The following is a 20,270-nucleotide window of genomic DNA, read 5'->3' as shown; positions in this document are numbered from 1 at the left end:
ATTATTAATATAAAGATTATAGCTGCTTCGATGTTATCAGTAACTATGACAAGTCAAACTGTCTGCTGTGAAAAAGACATATTCTAAAAAACATAAAAACAAATTCTATGAAATTAGATTTAATGTATTGAATGTAAACATGTTTAATTCACTACACTTATGCATACAGTAAGGGTAACTGGAACACTGTAAACAATTGCTGTTAATTTACAGCAGGATTTCAACAGTATTAACCTGTTATTGCTAAAAACAGTGCTTTACTGTTAATACAAAAGAAAACCTGTTAAATTACGCTCATAGGCCGTTTTTTAACTGAACTATAATGCATTCTTAGAAAAACAGCACTTTACTGCTGATCAACTGTCTAAAGTATCATCAGTAACAGTTTCATGCAGTATTTTTTTAATTCTGGGACCTGATCTGCACATGTGAGGCTTGTACATTGTACATGATTGTAAAATCAGTGAATTATCTCTGTTCTTCACTCACATGAAGTTTGGTTTGCATTCTGTGCTTGTAGCCAGATATAGACAGACATTTTGGGAAAAATGTCAACAAGTCTATTATAGCCTTTTCCTAACAGGTGCCTTTATTTGTATTTAGTGTGACTATTCCTATGTCTGTAACCTGCTAAGTCTATTCATCTAGGTAAAACATAATGTTTATTAAAATGTATGTAAAAAATGAAAAGTGCATTAAAACAAATCAGTAAGATAATGTAAAATAAAGGTGAAAACAGCTATATAATGTACCTTTAAACAGTAAATTAACTGTAAAATACTATGAAATTAATAAAAAAAAAAAAGCAGTTCAAACTGTATTTTTCATTAACAGTACAAAGCTGTAAATTTCAGTGACAGTATAAGAATGTTAATTTTACAGTAAAATAAAGGCAACCCTGCTGCCAGTTCTTTACTGATATTTTATTGGGAAATTCTTAACAGTGTAGTTATGAGATCCATTATTAATATAAAGATTATAGCTGCTTTGATGTTATCAGTAACTATGACAAGTCAAACTGTCTGCTGTGAAAAAGACATATTCTAAAAAACATATTCTATAAAATTAGACTTAATGTAATGGATGTAAACATGTTTAATTCACTACTTTAGTACACTTATGCATACATTAAAGGTAACTGGAAGTCATAAGCCCCATGCTTTTATGGTGCTCCCTGCCCAAACAAGAAGTTACTTATTCATGATGGGTATGACATACTAATACCTGAGTCAACAAATGAATGTCTTCATGTGTCACAGTGCGACAGTGATGTGCAGCCTCTAGACTGTCCGAGCACATTGTGTTAAGTCAATAGGTCAGACAGACAAACATAGTTTCGACAAAACACTCTCATGGTGCATGGGAGAGAAAGAAGGGAAAAGCATCTTTCCCTCAGTTCCGGCCAGTTATCTGCTGTTTGCAGAGATTACAGTGAGCAGCCTAAGGGTGCATTGAGGCAAAAAAAGCAAGTAAATCACAGTTAGACAACATCTGTGGAAAACGACTCCTTACATAATAGTCAGTCAGTCAAGCTTTTTTTATTTTTATTTTAACTGTGGGGTTTCCGTGCTCAGCATCAGTTCATTTTACAGTCCCTTTGAGTGAAATAGTGCCAGTGTCGGTAAGAAGGTCCTCTGAGAGTAATAACATGAAAAGTGGTTTAAAAAATAAAAACTAAAAGGTATTTTTGCACGAGTACAAAATGTAATTTTTGTCATAAAACAACCCCTGCATGAAAGGAACAAAACCAACCATTAATTTATCCCCACAATACAGTTACAGCACAAGAGCATAACTTATATTTGGCTTACAGAAACATAGAAAATTATTTTTAAAAGCATAAAATAATCACTGGTTTTCTTCTCAATGGGATTTAATAAGAATAATAAAAAATAAAAAAAATAAATAAAAAAAATGCCGCCAGCATTATCCTTTAATATAAAGCCATTCATTCAACCTTTTTGTGGACCCTTTTATTGTCCTTTATACCTCGATAACAAATATAAAACATGTCTAAGACCAAATAGGTATCCGGTATTTCCTGACCACAACACGAGCAAAGGACTGGTTCAAGATGTTGTGAAAGTTGTTATGTGGCCTTTAAGTTTGACCTCAGCATTCTTCCAAAATTGCAAAGTCATTGTCTAGTACGCTACTCCATCAAGAGGAGCCAGCTCAGTTTCATAAATCAGCATGGTGGGGGTGTCAAAATGCACTCAGCACAAAGAGTCAGAGCTTTGCCTTCAGTTGTTTTACTTGCAACTTGCATTTAAATGCTAAAGTGTCCCAAATTTAGATTTAAGGCAAAGCACAAGGCCATTAACAGTGCAGTGCATCTTAATGAATGTGATTCTTATTTCATTGGCAGTCATTTGGAGGTTAGTCTCCGGTACAAATCCCCAGACTGATAAATGTAATTAGGGTAAATGTGTGTGATGAAGTCAGATGAGTGACTCTGTCACCTACGCAGAAACCATTAACGTGCCATTGAGCAAGACACTGAACCATTTCACCAGTGCAGTTGCCAACAGGACAGCTCCCCAGTGTCAGGGATTCAATGGATGGATGGGTTAAACATGTAGCTTTCACCAAGCAAGACCAGTATTCCTGTAACGCGTGTTCCTGTAACAAAAAGTAGTGTACTTATTTTAACCCTCTGAGACCCAAAATAGACCCGTTTTTGTCTTTTTAGGGGGGTACAGGGGTCTTTAGGGGGAGATAGCAGGTCAACAGTAGATGTCATATAGAAGTGTTGTACATCATCTGAAAGCTGGGAACCTGAAAATTAATTTGAGATGCAGCTCAGCACTGTGTGTCAAGTTGTTCTAGTCCTAAATCAGAAAACAACATGAATTAATTAATTATTTAATTATTCAAAATAAACTGTGAAAGTGTGTAAGAGCTTAGAACATGATGGTAGAAGTATATGATGATCATCCCCATGCTCTATTATGTCTCATAAGTTGTTGCAGCAATTTGTGGGTTGATACCATTTGTTACAAAGATTTGGTGCTAAATTTAACAATTTTTCACCACCATTAATCATTTTTGATCAAAAATCCCTCCAAAATACCACATTAAGACACCAAGACCTTGAGGAACACCATAGAAAAAGTCATGCTGTGATTTGGGATCAAACACTTTTGACATTTGGAGTTTTCTGCAAGAATTGCATTTTTCGACGACTGGATGTCGAGCACTTCTGTTGTGTAAACTGCTCAGAAACCCCCTTATTGTCAATCTAGCTAGGAAAGCCATCCATCCTCTGAATGCTTTAGGTCTCTAGTTTGTGGCTGTGATTATCCTAGAGGTCACCACAGGTCATTTTATACAGTGAGGTCAAGTTTCAAAAAATGGTCTCACTACAATGAAATGTCTCCTATGGGGATTAACATCATCACACATGAATACAGTTGGGCTCATTGGATCCACAAGAGTCTCAGCTTTACAGTGATACGCAATTTATGTGATTCCATCCAACCTACTAGAGCCTCTGAAAGACAGTCAAGTCCGTCAGGATCGCCGGTTTCGGGGTTAAAAGCTGCTGTGCTCACATAAAAGATGACTTTGAAACCAATCGCTAAATCAGTTGTCTTTAAAAACAAAGAAAAAACAATGCTAGTGTTACTTCATCAGTTGTTGCTCTTCAGCCTCATGGTGGGAACATGCAACATCACATGTATCTGACGCAACACTGATACGAGGAGAAACCCAGTAAACATTCACAGCTAGTACACCGGAGAATAAGAAAATAAAAAGATACAAGTGTTCTTCTGAAAATGCATCCTAAAATAGAATTATTGATTGTTTTCTGACATTTTAAGGTATTTTCTGATAAATTCTAATGAAACATGTAACAGCTCAAACTGAAATTCCATGTGCCTGCCGAATCAGTAACTAATAACAGAATGATATCATCAATTCAAGCACGATGCTGTGATTTCTATTTTATGTATGCATGTCGATATATTAACTTTATTGACTAAAACACTGTGAATGTCATCAGATAAATTCTGCTTTTTGGGTCCCTTTTAGTAGGGAGTTATATAATAAGTCAATACTAACACAGTATATCCTTGGGAACTTTGTACCCTGCCATTTAACCAGCACTGTGTTGCTTTGCAAAGAGCCTGGGTCATTCTGTCTCTCACTGCTGGTGATCGCATTTGTGCACAAACAAAACACATGCTATTTGAACAGCATGCATGAATCCCAAGAAATCAAGATAATAAAGAGAATTAAGAAGAGCAAAGAACACTTTTAGCAACCCCTTCCTTTCGTAGGGGCTACATTACTGGAGATTAGCTAGGGGTAGGCGGTTTGATGGATTACATGTGCATGTGTGTGTGTTGCAGATAATAGAAACTAATGTTTTGCATAATGTTTTTTTATATTAAAAAGTAATTCAAAGAGTAAATTAGCACCATGGTGTGAATAGTAAGGCTGGGACGATTTACCTATCTCCCGATTCGATATTTGGCACTTACTTCGATACTAATGCGATTTTTGTTAACGTTTTTAACACTAGACCATGGGAAAAAGTTGAATCATACACTTCTAGGGACTTTTACTTTGAGAAATATATAAATTAATACAGTAAAAATGTTTGATTTTCAGCATGTATATAGTCAGAGATGTCCTGAAGTCAACTATATCAGTCAGGATATTGTCAGGAATTATTCATTACATTTTTTCCAGCAACCCAAAAATCAAAGAATAAAGACATTTCCCTCACAAATCAGTGGTATTTTCTTTTTAATTTATAAGGGACATGTAATGTTTTATACTTCTGGTGAATATAATCCAATCCGTATTTCCATATATGTATTTTGTATATACAGTTCCCTTTGTCATCACCTTATTTTGAAAACCAGACGTAGTCCCTCGTGTATACTTCCTCTAACTTCTCCAAGGTGGTCTCTAGCTCTCCCGTCAGCTCCGTTCTCTTTATACATCCATGGTCAGCTCCATCGGGGCCGTTTGAATGCATTTAACATAAATGTCAGTATATGGGTGCTCTACAGTTGTAGCGTCGGCCCATTTGACCACGGAGGTGAGAGTGATGGCCGGCTTGACCGCACGCGATACGATAATGTTTCCTGTCCGTGACAGAGTTAGCATGCAGCTTTAGCCGTGATGTCTAGCTCTGCTTTTCCTGTCAATGTGTGAAACCCAAAGTGTTTCCATACTTTAGTGGATGTGTAGTGTTTACCACGCTGGATTTAACATGTGAGGGTGCAGGTCGTATCCACGCAGACCCTCCAATATTTTCTACTTTCTTGTTTCGGCTCGCTGCGGTTTGTTTTGGTTGAAAGATAAGAAACGGATATGACGTCACGTTACTCTGACTACAACAATAAAAGTGGTACCTTCCTTCTACCTCTGCATAAAGTCAAATGAAGCAAATATATTGATTCTGGCTTTAAAAAATGAATGTCAAAATCGTAAAAAAAATAAATAATAAATGGTGATACATAGGTGAATCGATTTTTTTCCCACCCCTAGTGTATAGGGTGTGTTGCTCTGGTGCACCTGTAAACACACTCAACAATGATATCACACCCTGTTCCCAGAACTGGGTACACACTTCTACAACATTGGAGTCAGAAGGCCTAATGGATGAAATAAAGCAAAACTATAGCTTCGGGTCTCGGGTCGGGTTCAGGTCTCAAAGTTGGCAGTACCAGTTTTGTTGGGTCTTAAAGGTACAATGTGTAAGATCTGGCCAGAATTTTTGTTTAAAACATTATACAAATGAACTAACATTATGAACAAAATGTGAGGAGGTTACAGTGTTGATGTTATGTCAAAGGCGTCTATGTATGGTGTTACAGTGAGTCACGCTCACGTTGAAGGTACGTTGGTCCGTGGGTCCGTGTATGTTTTGGTTGTTTGTTTATTGGATTAAATCCAAAGTGGCCCAACCAGTATCCTAATTTTACCTCCACAACAGAGGCTGGATGTATCAACTATTCCCTCCAACAACACTGTGTAAATACACATGTGCAAACAGAGGGCATTACTGTGGGCCTCAGGGATGACCCTTGGTGACATGCCGTTCAGGTCTACACCAGTTTTTTAACAGTCTTCTACATCCATTTCACTATCATGCGGGCGGACATTTGGTGTTGAGTCGTGCCACTGGATACCTTGCCATACAGAGCTGTCTTCCACTAAGCTGATTGGCTGAGAGGAGACCGGCACCAAGAAAAGCAGACGTGACTCCCAGTGGGCGGCCCATGGGGTATAAGTCCAACTCTTCTTGACATCATCGAATAAGATAATGGTGGCAAGTGGATACTAGTCCACCCTTTTGCTTTGTAAACACACACTAAACGCTACACTTTTTAAAATGGGAGTATTTTGTGACAAAAAAACTGACTTTTACTAAAATCACGCTCTTTATAACACCATGAAATGGATCTTGCTGCACAGCTGAACTAATTTTAGGGCTTTAAAGAACATTTATCTCTACAGCACTGAACCCAAATGGCTCTACATTGGATCCCTTTAGGATTCTACTTCACAGCCATGCTAACGGCTCTATGAGGCTGTACTTAGGCATACTGGTGCTTTATTCTAACTTTAGAGTGCATGCAGATGTTTAGCAGGTGTAATTTGTATTTGTATATGCTGCCCTCGGGGTCCATTTTTAAGAAATATAACTTTTCATTGTTTTGCAGATGACATCCAAATATATTTGCCTTTAAAAACAACCAGTAAAGACTCATTGCAGCCTTTGTTGAACTACATGATATCAGGACTTGAATGGATATGAACTTCCTCAATCTTAATGAAAATATGACTGAGATCGTTACGTTTGGACACCCAGACCTATTAGACAACTCGGTTGGTATTCTTGGCCCTTTGGCTTTTCAAAAACAGACTTGTGTAAAAAAATCTTGGCGTAATCTTTGACAGCACCTGTAAGAACCATATTGTATTGTTTACAGGTTTTTGCATTTGATTATCATTTAAAAGGTATATTGTGTTATGCCATTAAAATGTTTGACATACATTAGAATTTAGGTCTTAAAGTCAGAAAAATTGTTGCTCCCCATCCTGCTTCACTGAAGCCGAACTTGCACTAACCACACTTAAAGGGACATGCCCAAATTGTCCACAAGCAGGACGACTAGTGGAGCACAGCACCTTCAATTTTGAAAAAATTGTAAAAACCAGCTTTTTTCAGTTAAGGCTTTTGGCCAAGGTTAAGGCGTATCTGTCTTCCAGGGATCTTGCGAGAGTTACCCATGCTTTTATTACCTCTCGGTTAGACTACTGTAATTCTTTGTATGTGGGTTTACAACAGTCGTCTCTTCACCGGCTGCAGTTAGTACAAAATGCAGCTACTCGCCTTCTCACTGGAAAAAGAAAACTGTGATCACATATCACCAGTTCTGGCCTCCCTCCAAGGGCTTCCTGTCCGTTTCCAGTTTGATTTTAAGATTTTATTGCTTATTTTTAAGATTTTAAATGGGCTGGCACCACCTTATTTATCAGAACTATTGCACCTCCATACTCCGGTCAGAGCACTGAGGTCGACCAATCAGATGTTCCTGGATGTCCCCAGAACTAGACTCAAAAACAGAGGCGACTGAGCCTTTGCTGTGGCCGCCCCTAATCTCTGGAGCAGTTTACCTCTTCATATTAAAACTGATCAGACCGTAGAATTGTTTAAGTCGCTGCTAAAGACTCACCTCTTCACGCTGGCGTTCGATTAAGTTCATTTTCTGTTGTGCTGCTGCTCTTTTACTGCTGTAATGTGCAGATTATGATTATTGTTCTTGCTCTGTTCATATTGTTGTTTGAATTGTATTCATTTTTATTATGTACATGTTCAGCACTTTGGTCAACTGCGGTTGTTTTTAAATGTGCTGTACAAATAAAGTTTGACTTGACTTGACTTGACTAATGTTCACCATGTTATCTTAGCGTGTTTACATGTTAAATTTGCTGATTAGAACTGAACATAGCTGAGGCCGATGGGAATGTCATTAGTGTTGCAGGTCAAAAAACAAGGTATTGGACAAATGAGCTTAATTCTGTCTGAACATAATGAATGACAGTAATCCACAAATATCAACCTCATGGTGTTGCTGGAGGAAAAGTTAGTGGATCACCAATCATTAGGGTATATCATCTTGGACTCATGACTGTACAAAATGGTGTATCAATCCGTCTTTTTTATGTGTAATCTTTGATCTGCTGATGGTGCTAGGATTATCATTACATTTCATCCCCTGGGGACCACGAAAGCCTTTAAAAACATTTCATGGCGATCTATTCAACAGTTGTAGAGATATTTCTGTCTGCACCAAAGTCTTGCTGGACCGACCAACCAACAAAAGAACATATCACAAGGCTCTGTCGAGTACCCCACTGGGTTATTTATTCTCATTTGGCATTGATTTATCAACAAATCTAAACTTCTGTAACTTCACAAAATACCCAAACATTCAAGAAACACCTGCTAGAGGAAATGCTACGATAATAATTGAGAACAGACGCAAGATGGTGATTTTCTAGCTCTAGCACAGCAACGTGTATCAAAGATCTTTCTAATTATGGGCTTTCCAGTGGCAACACTTGAATTTCCCACTGAAATCCATATGGTCATGTAACAGCTGCAAAATACAAATATTTACAATAAGCATTTTTTGTTCAATAGTGCAGTCACCAGCCCTCAATCAGAGCTGGAAGCCAGAGGTCTAAGGTTATGTACTGTATGTCCTTTAAAACTCAAGCAGTCTTTTAAAAGTGTTTACAGATTATTTAAAGCTGCATTGAGAATTTTTTTGGCTACTTGGGGCCCAAAACAAGCTCCACAACAAGCTACAATTAACTCACTTTGACTCATTTGGAGTCGTGTTTGTATCCACCTATTTGTGTGTCTTCTTTTAGACTCCACGACTGAGACAATTTGTGAGAATATCGGTTTGCCGCGAGGAGAAACCCACACGGAGTATAAAAGATCCAAACGTTTCCTTGTCACGTCCGTGCGACCGTCCATTCGGAAAGCAAACTGGGGCTTTAACTTAAAAGAAAATCCATATTAACGTCTTCATTTCTTAATGTCACAGTTTGTCTGTAACACAATCGTGAGTCCAACTCGATCCAACAATTGTTCAAGAGGATGAGTCAAAGCAAGTAGCATTCCCTTCAGACTTGATGTTGAAAAAACAAATCTAATGGATCTCTATGAAGATTTCTTATGTAAAAAAAAATTAGTCTTTGCCAATATATGGTTATCAGTATTGATCAAAAAGCCAGTATAGGTCTAGTTATAGTCTGTATGTTCAAATGTTCGCATATCTGATCCAGGCTCTTTGCAGTCTCATACTCTAAAAGCCTTTACACACCAACACAAAAATATACTCGCTTGCAAATAGTTTTGCATCAAAACTATTCATACTGGCCCCGATGCGCATTTGCAACACTTTTTCAAGAGAGTGTCCCAGTAGCTGGTCCTCTGCCTACACGAATCTATTCAAATTTGCGTAGGCAGAGGACCAACTACCGGGATCCCATTGACCCAGAGCAGCGTCTGGCAGTCTATCTGAGGTAAGATGTTGTATAGCCTAAGCTACTGTAAGCTATTTTATTGAGTTTCCTTTTAGCAAAAGGCTCCGAGGCTGAGTGAATTTGAGTTCCCTCTGGTAAACAGTAATGCAGTGTTGCTTCGGACTACGAAGCCTCTGTGTTATTTTACACTAGTGTACATATTAAATATCTCTGTTTTGCACCACGTGATTGGTTGATGCCTTTATTCTAAGGTGCGAAAGCTCAGAAAAATCAACCACGTTCCGTAAAAACGTCTGCTTTTTCGTTGCTTAATATTTGCTTTCTGTGTGAAAATACTCATGACAAAAACAACAGTTCAAAAAACGTGCAAATTAATTATACGAAAAAATACGCCCTTGGCGTGTGAAGGCGAGGTTTGTAATCAGGGTCACAATCAGGCGAGTCCTTACCGTCACCAGAAGAATGACTGGAGTAAAGAGTGTTCACATCAAAAGAAGAATCGTCATCTTCTTCCTCCTCCTCCTCCTCCCTCCTGTCCTCATCATTGTCATCATTGCCGCCTTGTAACACAGGCTCTACATATCTGGCGGAGGATCTCCCCTTTGTCACTCTGTAACACTCCTGAGAGCTCAGTCTGTTAAGAGTCACATAGGGCTGTAGCAGCTTGGACTGCAGCAGCACAGCCTGACTTGGCAGTGATAACCTCAGCTGGACTCTTCTGACTCTGCTGGTCTCAGACCTGACAGTGACACCTGACCTGATGTTACGTGTATGAGGATGAGGTTTGATGAAGTTCTGAGGGACAACTTGTTGAGATAATTCAGTAGATAAAGGGATTTGGTTAGCAGCACAGACTGAGGATAACGTCCCGGACTGGGAAGTAGAGGTTGAAGCATCTTCTGTAGGAGGTCCAGAGACATTGATGTTGGGTAAGGGCGGACAACTTGTCCACAAGGTAGTGGGGGCCTCTTCGAACTGCTCAGCTGAAGGGTTTTCACTGAATCCGTCCAGAGCCTGTGAATGTCTGGTGGTTGTACCACCCCGTCTGAACTTTCTTGAAAGTTTGGAATAAGATTCTTGAGTTGGTGGTTGACAGCTGGTAGAGTTAGATGCATCCTGAGATAAAGGAGCCGTCTGCACTTTGTACGTTGTGTCTGGTTGGTCAAACATAATGTCTTTCATTGTTCCTCGAGGTATGGCATTGTTACCTGAGGTATGGTGGTGTCGAGAGATTAGTACCTGAGGACTGGAAGCGGAAGCTGGCAGTTTGTTACTAGACATGGTGAAGCGATTGAGAGGTGCTTGATGGGGTTTAAAGGTAGGGTAGATCCTATTGAGAGAGGCAATGTCTATCAGTCGGACCACCGGCGACAACAGGACGGACAGCTGAGTGTCTCTGGACGAAGAGGGCTGTGGTAGAAGTTTGATTTGAGACGTATCACTTGCTAATACAGTTGGTCCAGAGCTTTGCTCATCTTCGGGGTTTGCTTGTTCAGATGCCTGGGCTGCTGTCTGAAGATGGGTGGAGGTCTTTGGAGATGGATGTTGTTGGTCAGGGGGGCATAAGATGAGGTCAGAGGGTGTGAGGTCCTGTGATGAAAAGGTTGATGAGGAAGACTGGAACAGTGGGGGAGACAAAGAAACATTAGCCTGAAGCAGCAGCTCTTCTGAGCACTCGTCAGGACATTCCTGCAGGATGCTCTCCACCCATCGTTGGTGTTTGGAGCAGAACTGAGGGGAGGAGGCGGCCTCCTGAACACGTTCACTGCTTCTCTGACTGATTTCCTCCTTTTCCTTGTCACTGCTGTCGTCCTCCACCCTCTTGACTACCTCACTATCCTCCTCTGTTTGTCGATGTCTGCTAACATCTGAAACATTGTCATTCTCCAACAAAAGAGTTCTGTCTTTGGGCACATCTTGATCAGCATCCTCTCCTCCCTGAAAAACCTCTGGCTGAAACCGTAGGGGAGTCTTGGTTTCCATTGACTTGAGGAGAGCGTTTGAAGAGCTGCCATACAGAACAGACTTTGAGAGTTGAGAGCTTTCCATTCCATTCTCTCTGTGTGCTAATGACTGAGAAATACTGCCCGAACGACAGGAAGCGGCATCTAAAAAGGAACAGAAGGGCAGCGCATTTTGATTAACAAATGTAATAATTATCATCAGAAGAAGAAATGCATTATTTACTAAATGTAAACGCAATCTTTTGTCACCGACCCTCGTTAACCGATTACTAACCGTTAACCTCTCTAATGAACTGTTGACGGTTGAGGTAATGTAGACACCAAGTTTTGACGAGTAATTTTCTATATATCTAAATCTATATATTTCATTAATCAATGTAAAAAAAAGTTGAATTAACTGCTCCTTACAACCACTATGTCAACTGAAAATGACAAATACATTTTCTTTCTTTCATTCATTTATTAGAGAATTCTGCTGCCTATGTTATAAAGTCTGACAGTGCACCGGCATACAATAACAAGATGTAAAGTTGGTACTCTCACTCACGTTTTGTGTCAAACATTTTGCTGGATATTCATATTTTTTAGGGGTTATCCAGGCAATAATGAACTATGAGATGAGCTGATATGGGAAAATAGGGGATGATGTCATGAAATTAAATCCATCAATTTCTATATCGTTTTTACAGTACTAGGTACGCATATGCAGTACTCGATATACGAGGGAATGAAACGGTAAAAACAACAATAAACAGTAAAATACTAAAGGTAAAATTCTAAGTTACAACAAAGAGATATCGTCTTGTTTTCCATACATATGAATATGAAGTTGACATTTGTATGGTATTTGTGTTTTGTGTTGGGAGGTGTTTCTTACCACAGTGCAGCAGTTTCTTTAGAGTTGTTGCTATGTTGGTGGAGTCAGACGTAATGACTCCCAACAATAGCTTCTCCTCCTCAGTCATGGGGCTTTCTTTCTTCAGTATCTAGATCACACATTTGTATTATGGCAAAAATGCATTCAATGAGAAATTCCAATCATGTCATTTTTACGGCCCTTCGTTTTTTTCCAGTGTTCTCAGGTACCCTTTGTAGTTTGTGACCGCTTGTTTCGCTATTGCGCAATGTGTTGATGAGCGGGCCTCAAGAATGAACACTGTGTGGTTTGGTGAGAGACATTGAATACACAACTCTACTAGAAAACTCTCCAGGGTACCTTACCTGAGACAAAAAACCATCTTTAAAAGAGCATTACAGTAACAGTACTTACAGCAATTCTCTGAAATACAAGATAAAAAATTTGACATCATCACAGCATCGGATCGTGCATCTCATCTACCAAAATTATGTTCTTGGCAACTCTTTCAAAAGGGGCCACCAAACAGCAAGCACAGTTTAAAGTATGCGTTACCATAGAACACACACCTTGTCAATGTAGGTATCTCCTGGTAACACAGCCTCCAGCTCGTGTAGATAGTGCAGCAGTCTGTCCTCTACTCTCTGGGCATAATGTTCACCATACTGCTGCTCCATCTGATTCTGAGAGACAGCAAGCACTTAACACCTGGAAACAACCCTCCATCACACGTTCTGTAATTTGCGTGCAGTTTAGTACTTTGGGTTTAATCATACATACCAAAAATCTAGAAAGCAAAGGTCATTAAGAAACATAACCGCGGTTGCAAATGATAAATCATGGTGTGGGTTTCCATAAAACTATTTTTAATCCACAATGTTGCTCTCCATTTGTCTGTTTTTTTTGTCTGAGTTCCAGATGTTTCTAATTCTGCTCAAGCACCCTCTGAAGAGTCTAGGGAAGAATTTTCTAGCATGTTTCCCCACAAGGTTTACAGTTTATAGTTTACACTGTTTATTAGATGATGCAAAGCATGTATTACTCCTCATTACATCACTATTTGTATGTTTTCAGTACATGGACAACTCTACTGTATATTTGTATGGTATGCATAAGGATATATTTTTAAATGTGGATCTCTAGTGCACCCTGCTGGATAGCAAAGTTAGGGGCTGAGAGAAAAAAACGTGTTATTCAACACACTGAGAGACTACATGCATGCACAACACGGACCCATCATTCTCTTATGATCCCAGTGAATATGGCAAGCGGTTTTAACATTTAATAGCTAGACAGGATATTCATTAGAGATATCTGCAACGTCATTTTTCCTAGTCAAAACTCTAATTCAAGATATCCCTAATTCTATTTTGACTAGGTAAAACTCTAATTTTAGATATCCCTAATTCTATTTTGACTAGGCAAAACTCTAATTTTAGATATTTTGACTAGTATGATTCAAACTACTTTTGCCATTCATGTGTATGGGGTTTGTCATTACAGATATCCATAATTCACATCGCGGATATCCACAACTGAATTCTGACTAGTCAGAATTCCAGTTCAAGATATCTTTATTTACCCTCAACTGAAGATATCTACATTATCCTTTTTAGATATCTAAAATTAAACTTTGACTAATCAGAATGATGTTGTAGATATCTCTAACTGGAGTTAGGGATAGTCAGAAGGTATTAACGGATATCTAGAATTAGAGTTGTGACTAGGTGAAATTACTTTGCAGATATCTGTAATTACGTCAGAAGGGGGGGAGGATGGGACAGGAGGTGAAGCTATTCAAACATACTATGGCGCTGCATTGCAGCCGTGTGGGTTTATAAAGTGTGTCTGGAGACAATAAATCTACAATACGATGTAAATTTCTACCACAACTCTCTAGTGAACAAAGCTCTTGTTGTCCACAAATGATCCTTGATGATGAGCTCTTTCTATTTCATGTCATTTTCTAACTATCTGATTCACAGCGGTCCCCGACCACTCGTCCCACAGCCGACTGCACAGAGAGACCGACGTTATGTTTCCAGCTCGGAGGACTAAAGGCTGGTTGTGATTAAAATGAGCTTGTAGCTCGTTGTCTCCCTTACTACGGTTAGAAAGAGCCCTCGTTGATGTTTTAACTATGTTTCTCTTATGTTATTGATCCGGGAAGTTTGAATCTGTGAATATCTTTAATACTTTACCGAACTATCCAAGTTAGCAAAAGCTTCTGCTGACACTGTTCAGATGCTTTGTTGAGCCTTTATCCAATGGGAAGCCTTGATGAGCAACGTCATGACAACAACTCTGTCTAGTCATACTGAGGTTTGAGATATCTGTAACTGTTATTGACGATAGTCAGAACTGAATTACAGATATCTCTAACTGTTGTTTTGACTAGTCACAATGACCTTATAGATATCTGGAATAAGAATTCTAACTTGTCACAATGTAATTACAACTAGTCAAAATGTAATTGTGGATATCTCTAATGTTAATTCCGGATAGTAAAGCTTAGCTATTAAATGTTAAAACGGCTTGCCATAAGTGCACAACCAATCACTGCAGGATAAACACTGAATTTGTTTAATTTTTAAGAAAGATAGCCTAATACAGGCTTATAAAGCTTCCAACATCTTACCGACACTCACTATTATTTCTACAGATATTTACAACTTAGGCATCACTTCAATAGAAATATTAGAATTAAGGAGAAAAACTGAAATGAGTCTAAACATTTTTATTGATGCAAATATGGAAAGGTAAAAGTCTGAAATTGTACACTTCTTAGGACAGCTTGCATTCAAACACGCACGTAACTATTGTAGGGAGACGCCACCGCAGTAATGGCGACTCGTTTACTCCTGGTTCTTCCCGGGATTTGTTTAAAAATGAACCTTTAAACTTGTATCCTTTCTTGCATCCTTCATTCTAGCAGTTACTTCTACAGTTATAAGACAGTGTAGTGAAGTAAACTAACCTTAATATAATCTTCAAGTTTGTTCTTGTCCACAGTAAGAGCTTGTGCCAGAGCCTTGAAGTCCAGATGGTTCTCCCTCATTAGGAACATTTCACGTTGGCTCTGTGCAGGAAAAAAGGACACAAAACTTTGGTAACAAATTGGTAAGCTTTTCATAGCTGCCATAATTAACCGGACAATGCTGTAAGTTACATGCTTGTCTAGCCCATAAAAACTCAACAATAACTTCAAACATTATCTTCTCATGAAGTTGATATGGCTAACGTCAGCAAACAGCTGCCTATTTTCAGATATAGAAGACATGGGGCAACATTATCATTCATCTGGAGTCGTGTCTGCATCCACCTAATGAATGTAAGTGCAATATTCACTGTCCTTTTAGCTGAACCACGACGGTAAAATTGTGGACAGTAAAATCAAAACAATGAGCTAAAAGTCGCAAAAATGCTCTATAGTGTCGAGGGGAACCGCAGAGTCAGGGGATACTCAGGTGACCCCTTTCACATTACAACTAGTCATTTTGTGCATTGACACTATAAAAACAGTGATTAATGCAGCTGTAAAGGTACAGTGTGTAACAATTAGGGGGATCTATTGGTAGAAATGGAATACAATATTAATATTAATATTATTAAGTATGTTTTTCTTTAGTGTATAATCACCTTAAAATAAGAAACGTTGTTTTTTTCGTTACCTTAGAATGAGCCGTTTATATCTACATAGGGACAGGTCCTCTTCCTGGAGCTGGCCACCATGTTTACTACAGTAGCCCAGAACGGACAAACCAAACCCTGTGTTAACTTTTCCTGCTTGGCCCGGAGTTAATAACATTATTCGCTCCAGAGCCATTCCACTCAGCCGCCGGGAAACAAGAAACAAGAAACCTCTGTTGGTCTTGAGGAGCTGCAGAATTTATTTCTGCACAAACTGCAACTTCCACTTTACATTCACTTGATATTCTCAAAGCTGAACTAAGTCTGTCTTCTGCTGTACTAACTCTATTGTTTCGCTCACACACATTCGCCGTTGCTGCTCTCTCTCTCTTGCTTCACCACTCAATTGCAAATTCCAACATCTGGCTCTAGATAGGGACATTCACGTTTTTGCATCGGCCACTGTAGTTGTCCAACACGCTTGGCACATGGGCGTGGTTGCAATCTGCAACCTCACCGCTAGATGTCACTAAATCCTAGACACTCCCGCACACCTACAAATGTTAAATGTGTTTCAAAGATATAAAAATATGAAGAACAGATAGTTCCAAAGTTGGATACTTACACATTGATCCTGGTATTGAGGGAGTTTACTTGGGAAGAACTGGTTGATTTTAAACACAGTATCAACCATTCCTCGGCCCTCCCTGAGCATCCTCATAATGGCCTGGAAGCATAGAGGGAGCGAGAAAGATGGAGATAAATATAGAGCGTGAAACTGAAATTTAAATTAAAAAAATATAAATAAACTTTAAAAACACAGCCATGGATCAACTGTAGCTGGAACATGTAAGTAATGCTACCACCACTCATCTCCATACCATGGTCTTGAGGCCAAACATGATCTTCATGTGTTTGATGGGAGCCACCAGTCTGGGTAGAAGTCTGTAAGTGGCTTCCAGAAAGCTCATGACTCTCTCAAAGTGCTCCATGTCCCTTTTCTTCACCATGGAGTATACCTGGGCAGAGGCAACACGCAGCCTCCACGAATCTTCAAGGCTCAGAGGCTGGGAGTCCACTTCTGGATAATTGGGAGGGTCCACAACTGTGAAGTACCAACATGAAGCACGTCACATCCTCCTCTGATTTTACTTTCATTGCAACTGTCAATTTCAAAAGAGTGATCTACTAAGTTTTGCTGTGACTGGCCTAAAAGGTTCTTTATTTAATCTGAAGTACACGTTAAAGTGCAGTTAGGTTCAGGTTTTGTACAAGTAGTTTGCATGTACTTCACCTGTGGTGGAATAAGTATTTAGATCTTATATAAGCACGTGTAAAAATACAGTGTGAAAAGTCCTGCATGTAAAAGTTTACTTAAAGGTGCTAAATGTGAGATTGGGAGCGTTTTTATTGCCTATGCACAGCTCTCAGCCTGGCGACAGCTGAGCAGGCGGCTCGTAGTTAACGGTGCTAAAAGCGCGAACAGTGAAACACAACGGCAACACTGCTGACAGAACTAACAGTGTTAACCTTAGAGGGAACCAGAGGGTTGGTGCTACTCTTCTGCGATGGCGCCGTCGCTCAAGACGACCACCGTATGAGAGCAGTACAGAGCAGCAGCCCTGAGCTAGCCAGTGGGGCACACTCACATGCACTAAAAGGCACGCGCAGCCGGCCCGGCTATGTCAACAAAACACAGAGAAGCTCTGATTACAACACACACACAGAGGGAGAGCGGCGTCCTTCTTCGCTCAGGTAGACATTACTCCTCTATATATTTACATTGTAAATAGTTGTTTGCTGCTATATTAATGATCTGAATATCTAATTTAGCATGTTTAACAAAATGCCATTGTGCCAAAGTGCCATTTTAAGAGTTTTGAGCATATTTTGATGATTATCGGGATTGTGAATCGGATAATCGTGACATGAAATTAGGCGGCTTCTCACAGGGGAGAGCTCCGTGACAAAAGGGGGTGAAAGTAGTGAAAAGCCACGATTGTCACAGCCTCTAATACACCCAACGATAATAATGCCTTCTTTGTGATCACACCTGGCGCCACAGGTGCACCAAGTGAGCCTGGCCTGAAAGAACAAAGTGGGGGGACAAAAAAGTCTGCAGATGGAACACGTCCCTGCTGCCTTCAGATGGTTGTAAAGAGAGTGACCAGTGTAGAGGAAAGGCCTTCAATAGGCTATAGTACAAAGGCGCACCAGAGAACACAAGTGTTTACAGTTTGAAAAGAATCCTTCCCAGCGCCTGCAAGCAATTATAGCAAAAACAAGCAAAAGCAGCCCAAACTCATTACATCATCAGACGTCAACTGATAAATCAACGCTACATGTAAAATGAATATGATATTTGAAATGGTGTGTTTGATCTGCATCTGCAATTTTGCGAAATTCACGACAGTTTTCAATCATTGAATTATGCAAAATGAATATAACTTAGGGGAGACCGGGTGCAATTGTAACATCTCAAATATCTCTAATCAGAAACGAGACAGAACCATGAAACTCATTATGCACATGGTCTGTGATGATCCCTCTCTGCCTGCCAAAGGACAAACTGATGTCTCATACTCTTCAAAGTTTTTCTGCCCAAACTTTTTTTTTTTAGATATGAAAGTTATTAATTGTTCAGTGAATATTAAATTGTTTTAACTATATCTATATTCTTGGTAGTTTATTGTGGTCTAGGCTCTATTGCCATCTAGTGTATTGTCTCAATAGTTAACCAATCATGGCCAGGAACAGTGTTTTGTGCAGCTCAACATTGTATGTAATGGGGTTTGGATCAGATTTAACTATGTCTGTGATTGGTCCCTGTATCTAGAGCCATGTGATAAAAAAAAAAGTGATTGATTCCCAGATAATTGGATCCAACTCCCAGATGTGTTAACTCTGCCCTTGTGTATATTATTGAACTGAATCTGTATACTTCGCACGCTCTGAAGAAGACTCCGTGCTGAAACGCGTAAGCGAAATTTATTGTGATGTGAGCCAAGTGAAATGTTAGTATTTTGTCCTCCTTGATTTTGAAATCTAGGATGTGCTACCCTATCACATTTTTTTGTTTATTGTGGTCCTTGTTATTTATATATGAAGGTATTACTTATATTTTTTCAGTTGCCCCCATATGCTGTTACAATCGCCCTTGTACGCGGGGACGGATGTAACATTTGACTTCTAGGGTTTAGAAGTCAAATCAATATTGTGACTCTAATATTGCTTATAAACACAGTTGATGACTGTTAACAAGTAGAACACAAATACAAGTTACCTCCATAAAAATTGTATCCAAATAGCTCAAGAGGTTTTTGAGTAATAACATCAAAACCCCCCAAAAATGTTATAATTACCACCAGTCTCCCCTACTTAGTTTACAGGTCGCATATTATAAAAAAGTGAGATTTTCATGTTTCTTTTTTGTTTTTGTTTAAGTCCTATATAAATACTGTGAAAGTATCAAAACACTCAATCCGCAGGGAAATACACACAGCCCTCATTCAGAAACTCTACATTTGAAACAAGCCGTCAAGATTTCTGCCCATTTGTGATGTAACAAATATACAATATTTAGACCCTTGACACAATTTTAAATGTAGACATTCTAAATGTGTTCCAGTTTATATCCTGTTGAAGTGTATGTGAATGACATCAGCTGACAGGAAGTATACATGGACCCAAGCTGTTGCCTAGCAACACAATTATGTTGCAATTCCGTCAAAATGCCTAAAACGGAGCGTTTCAGACAGAGGGTAAATACAGGTATATTCAGTCAGACAGCATGAGGAAAATAAAGTTTTTTTTTAACATTACAGCATGTAAACATGTTCTAGTAGAAACACAAAATACAAGTATAAACCTGAAAATGAGCATGATATGGGACCTTTAACTAGCATTTATGTAATAATAATCCAGCCTTACAGGTAACTGGGGTAATAATAATAATGAAACCAACCTTCATGTATCTCCATCATCTTGTGAGCCCACACATACTCTATGATCCACAGAGGTAACCTGGGGAACTTGTGTAAACATGACAGACTGTCAGTCTGCAGCTCTGCTCCCTCCATCAGAGGACGCTCAGCACGGCACCGGGCAGTCCGCTGAGCCTTTTATAACTCCCGCTCATCACCCTCATGACCGGGCTGCGATCACCCAGCTGACTGGACATGTACCGGCAAGTTCATACATGTTGAGATGTTGAACGTCCCTGTTCTGGGACTGTTTGAAAACGGTACAAACTACTTCCTTTGTCAAATTCACTGGCTGTCAAAATAAAGCTTTGC

General features: G+C 39.3%; 1 protein-coding gene across 3 annotated transcripts; it reads right to left on the bottom strand.

Annotated features, from left to right (window-relative positions):
• Positions 1-8,365: 8,365 nt before the first annotated feature.
• On the bottom strand, positions 8,366-20,243 carry LOC141765608 (uncharacterized). Of its 3 annotated transcripts, none has more exons than XM_074631703.1 (7): positions 19,940-20,243; positions 16,857-17,080; positions 16,601-16,702; positions 15,323-15,424; positions 12,915-13,028; positions 12,367-12,475; positions 8,366-11,633 (listed from the first exon to the last, which is right to left on the bottom strand). In XM_074631703.1, exons 1-7 carry the CDS (start codon positions 20,052-20,054, stop codon positions 9,901-9,903), a joined length of 2,499 nt encoding a protein of 832 aa, XP_074487804.1. In that variant the 5' UTR covers positions 20,055-20,243; the 3' UTR covers positions 8,366-9,900. The 3 variants fall into 3 exon arrangements, with proteins under 3 accessions (XP_074487804.1, XP_074487805.1, XP_074487806.1); XM_074631704.1 differs by having other exon boundaries at positions 12,915-13,022; XM_074631705.1 differs by lacking the exons at positions 16,601-16,702; positions 16,857-17,080; positions 19,940-20,243 and adding an exon at positions 16,017-16,085.
• Between the last annotated feature and the right edge of the window lie 27 nt (positions 20,244-20,270).

Source organism: Sebastes fasciatus, chromosome 4 (genome assembly GCF_043250625.1).
Source record: "Sebastes fasciatus isolate fSebFas1 chromosome 4, fSebFas1.pri, whole genome shotgun sequence".
In the NCBI taxonomy this organism is placed as follows: domain Eukaryota; kingdom Metazoa; phylum Chordata; class Actinopteri; order Perciformes; family Sebastidae; genus Sebastes; species Sebastes fasciatus.
The sequence above is the reverse complement of the archived record's forward strand: the minus strand, read 5'-3'. Positions and strand labels throughout refer to the sequence as shown.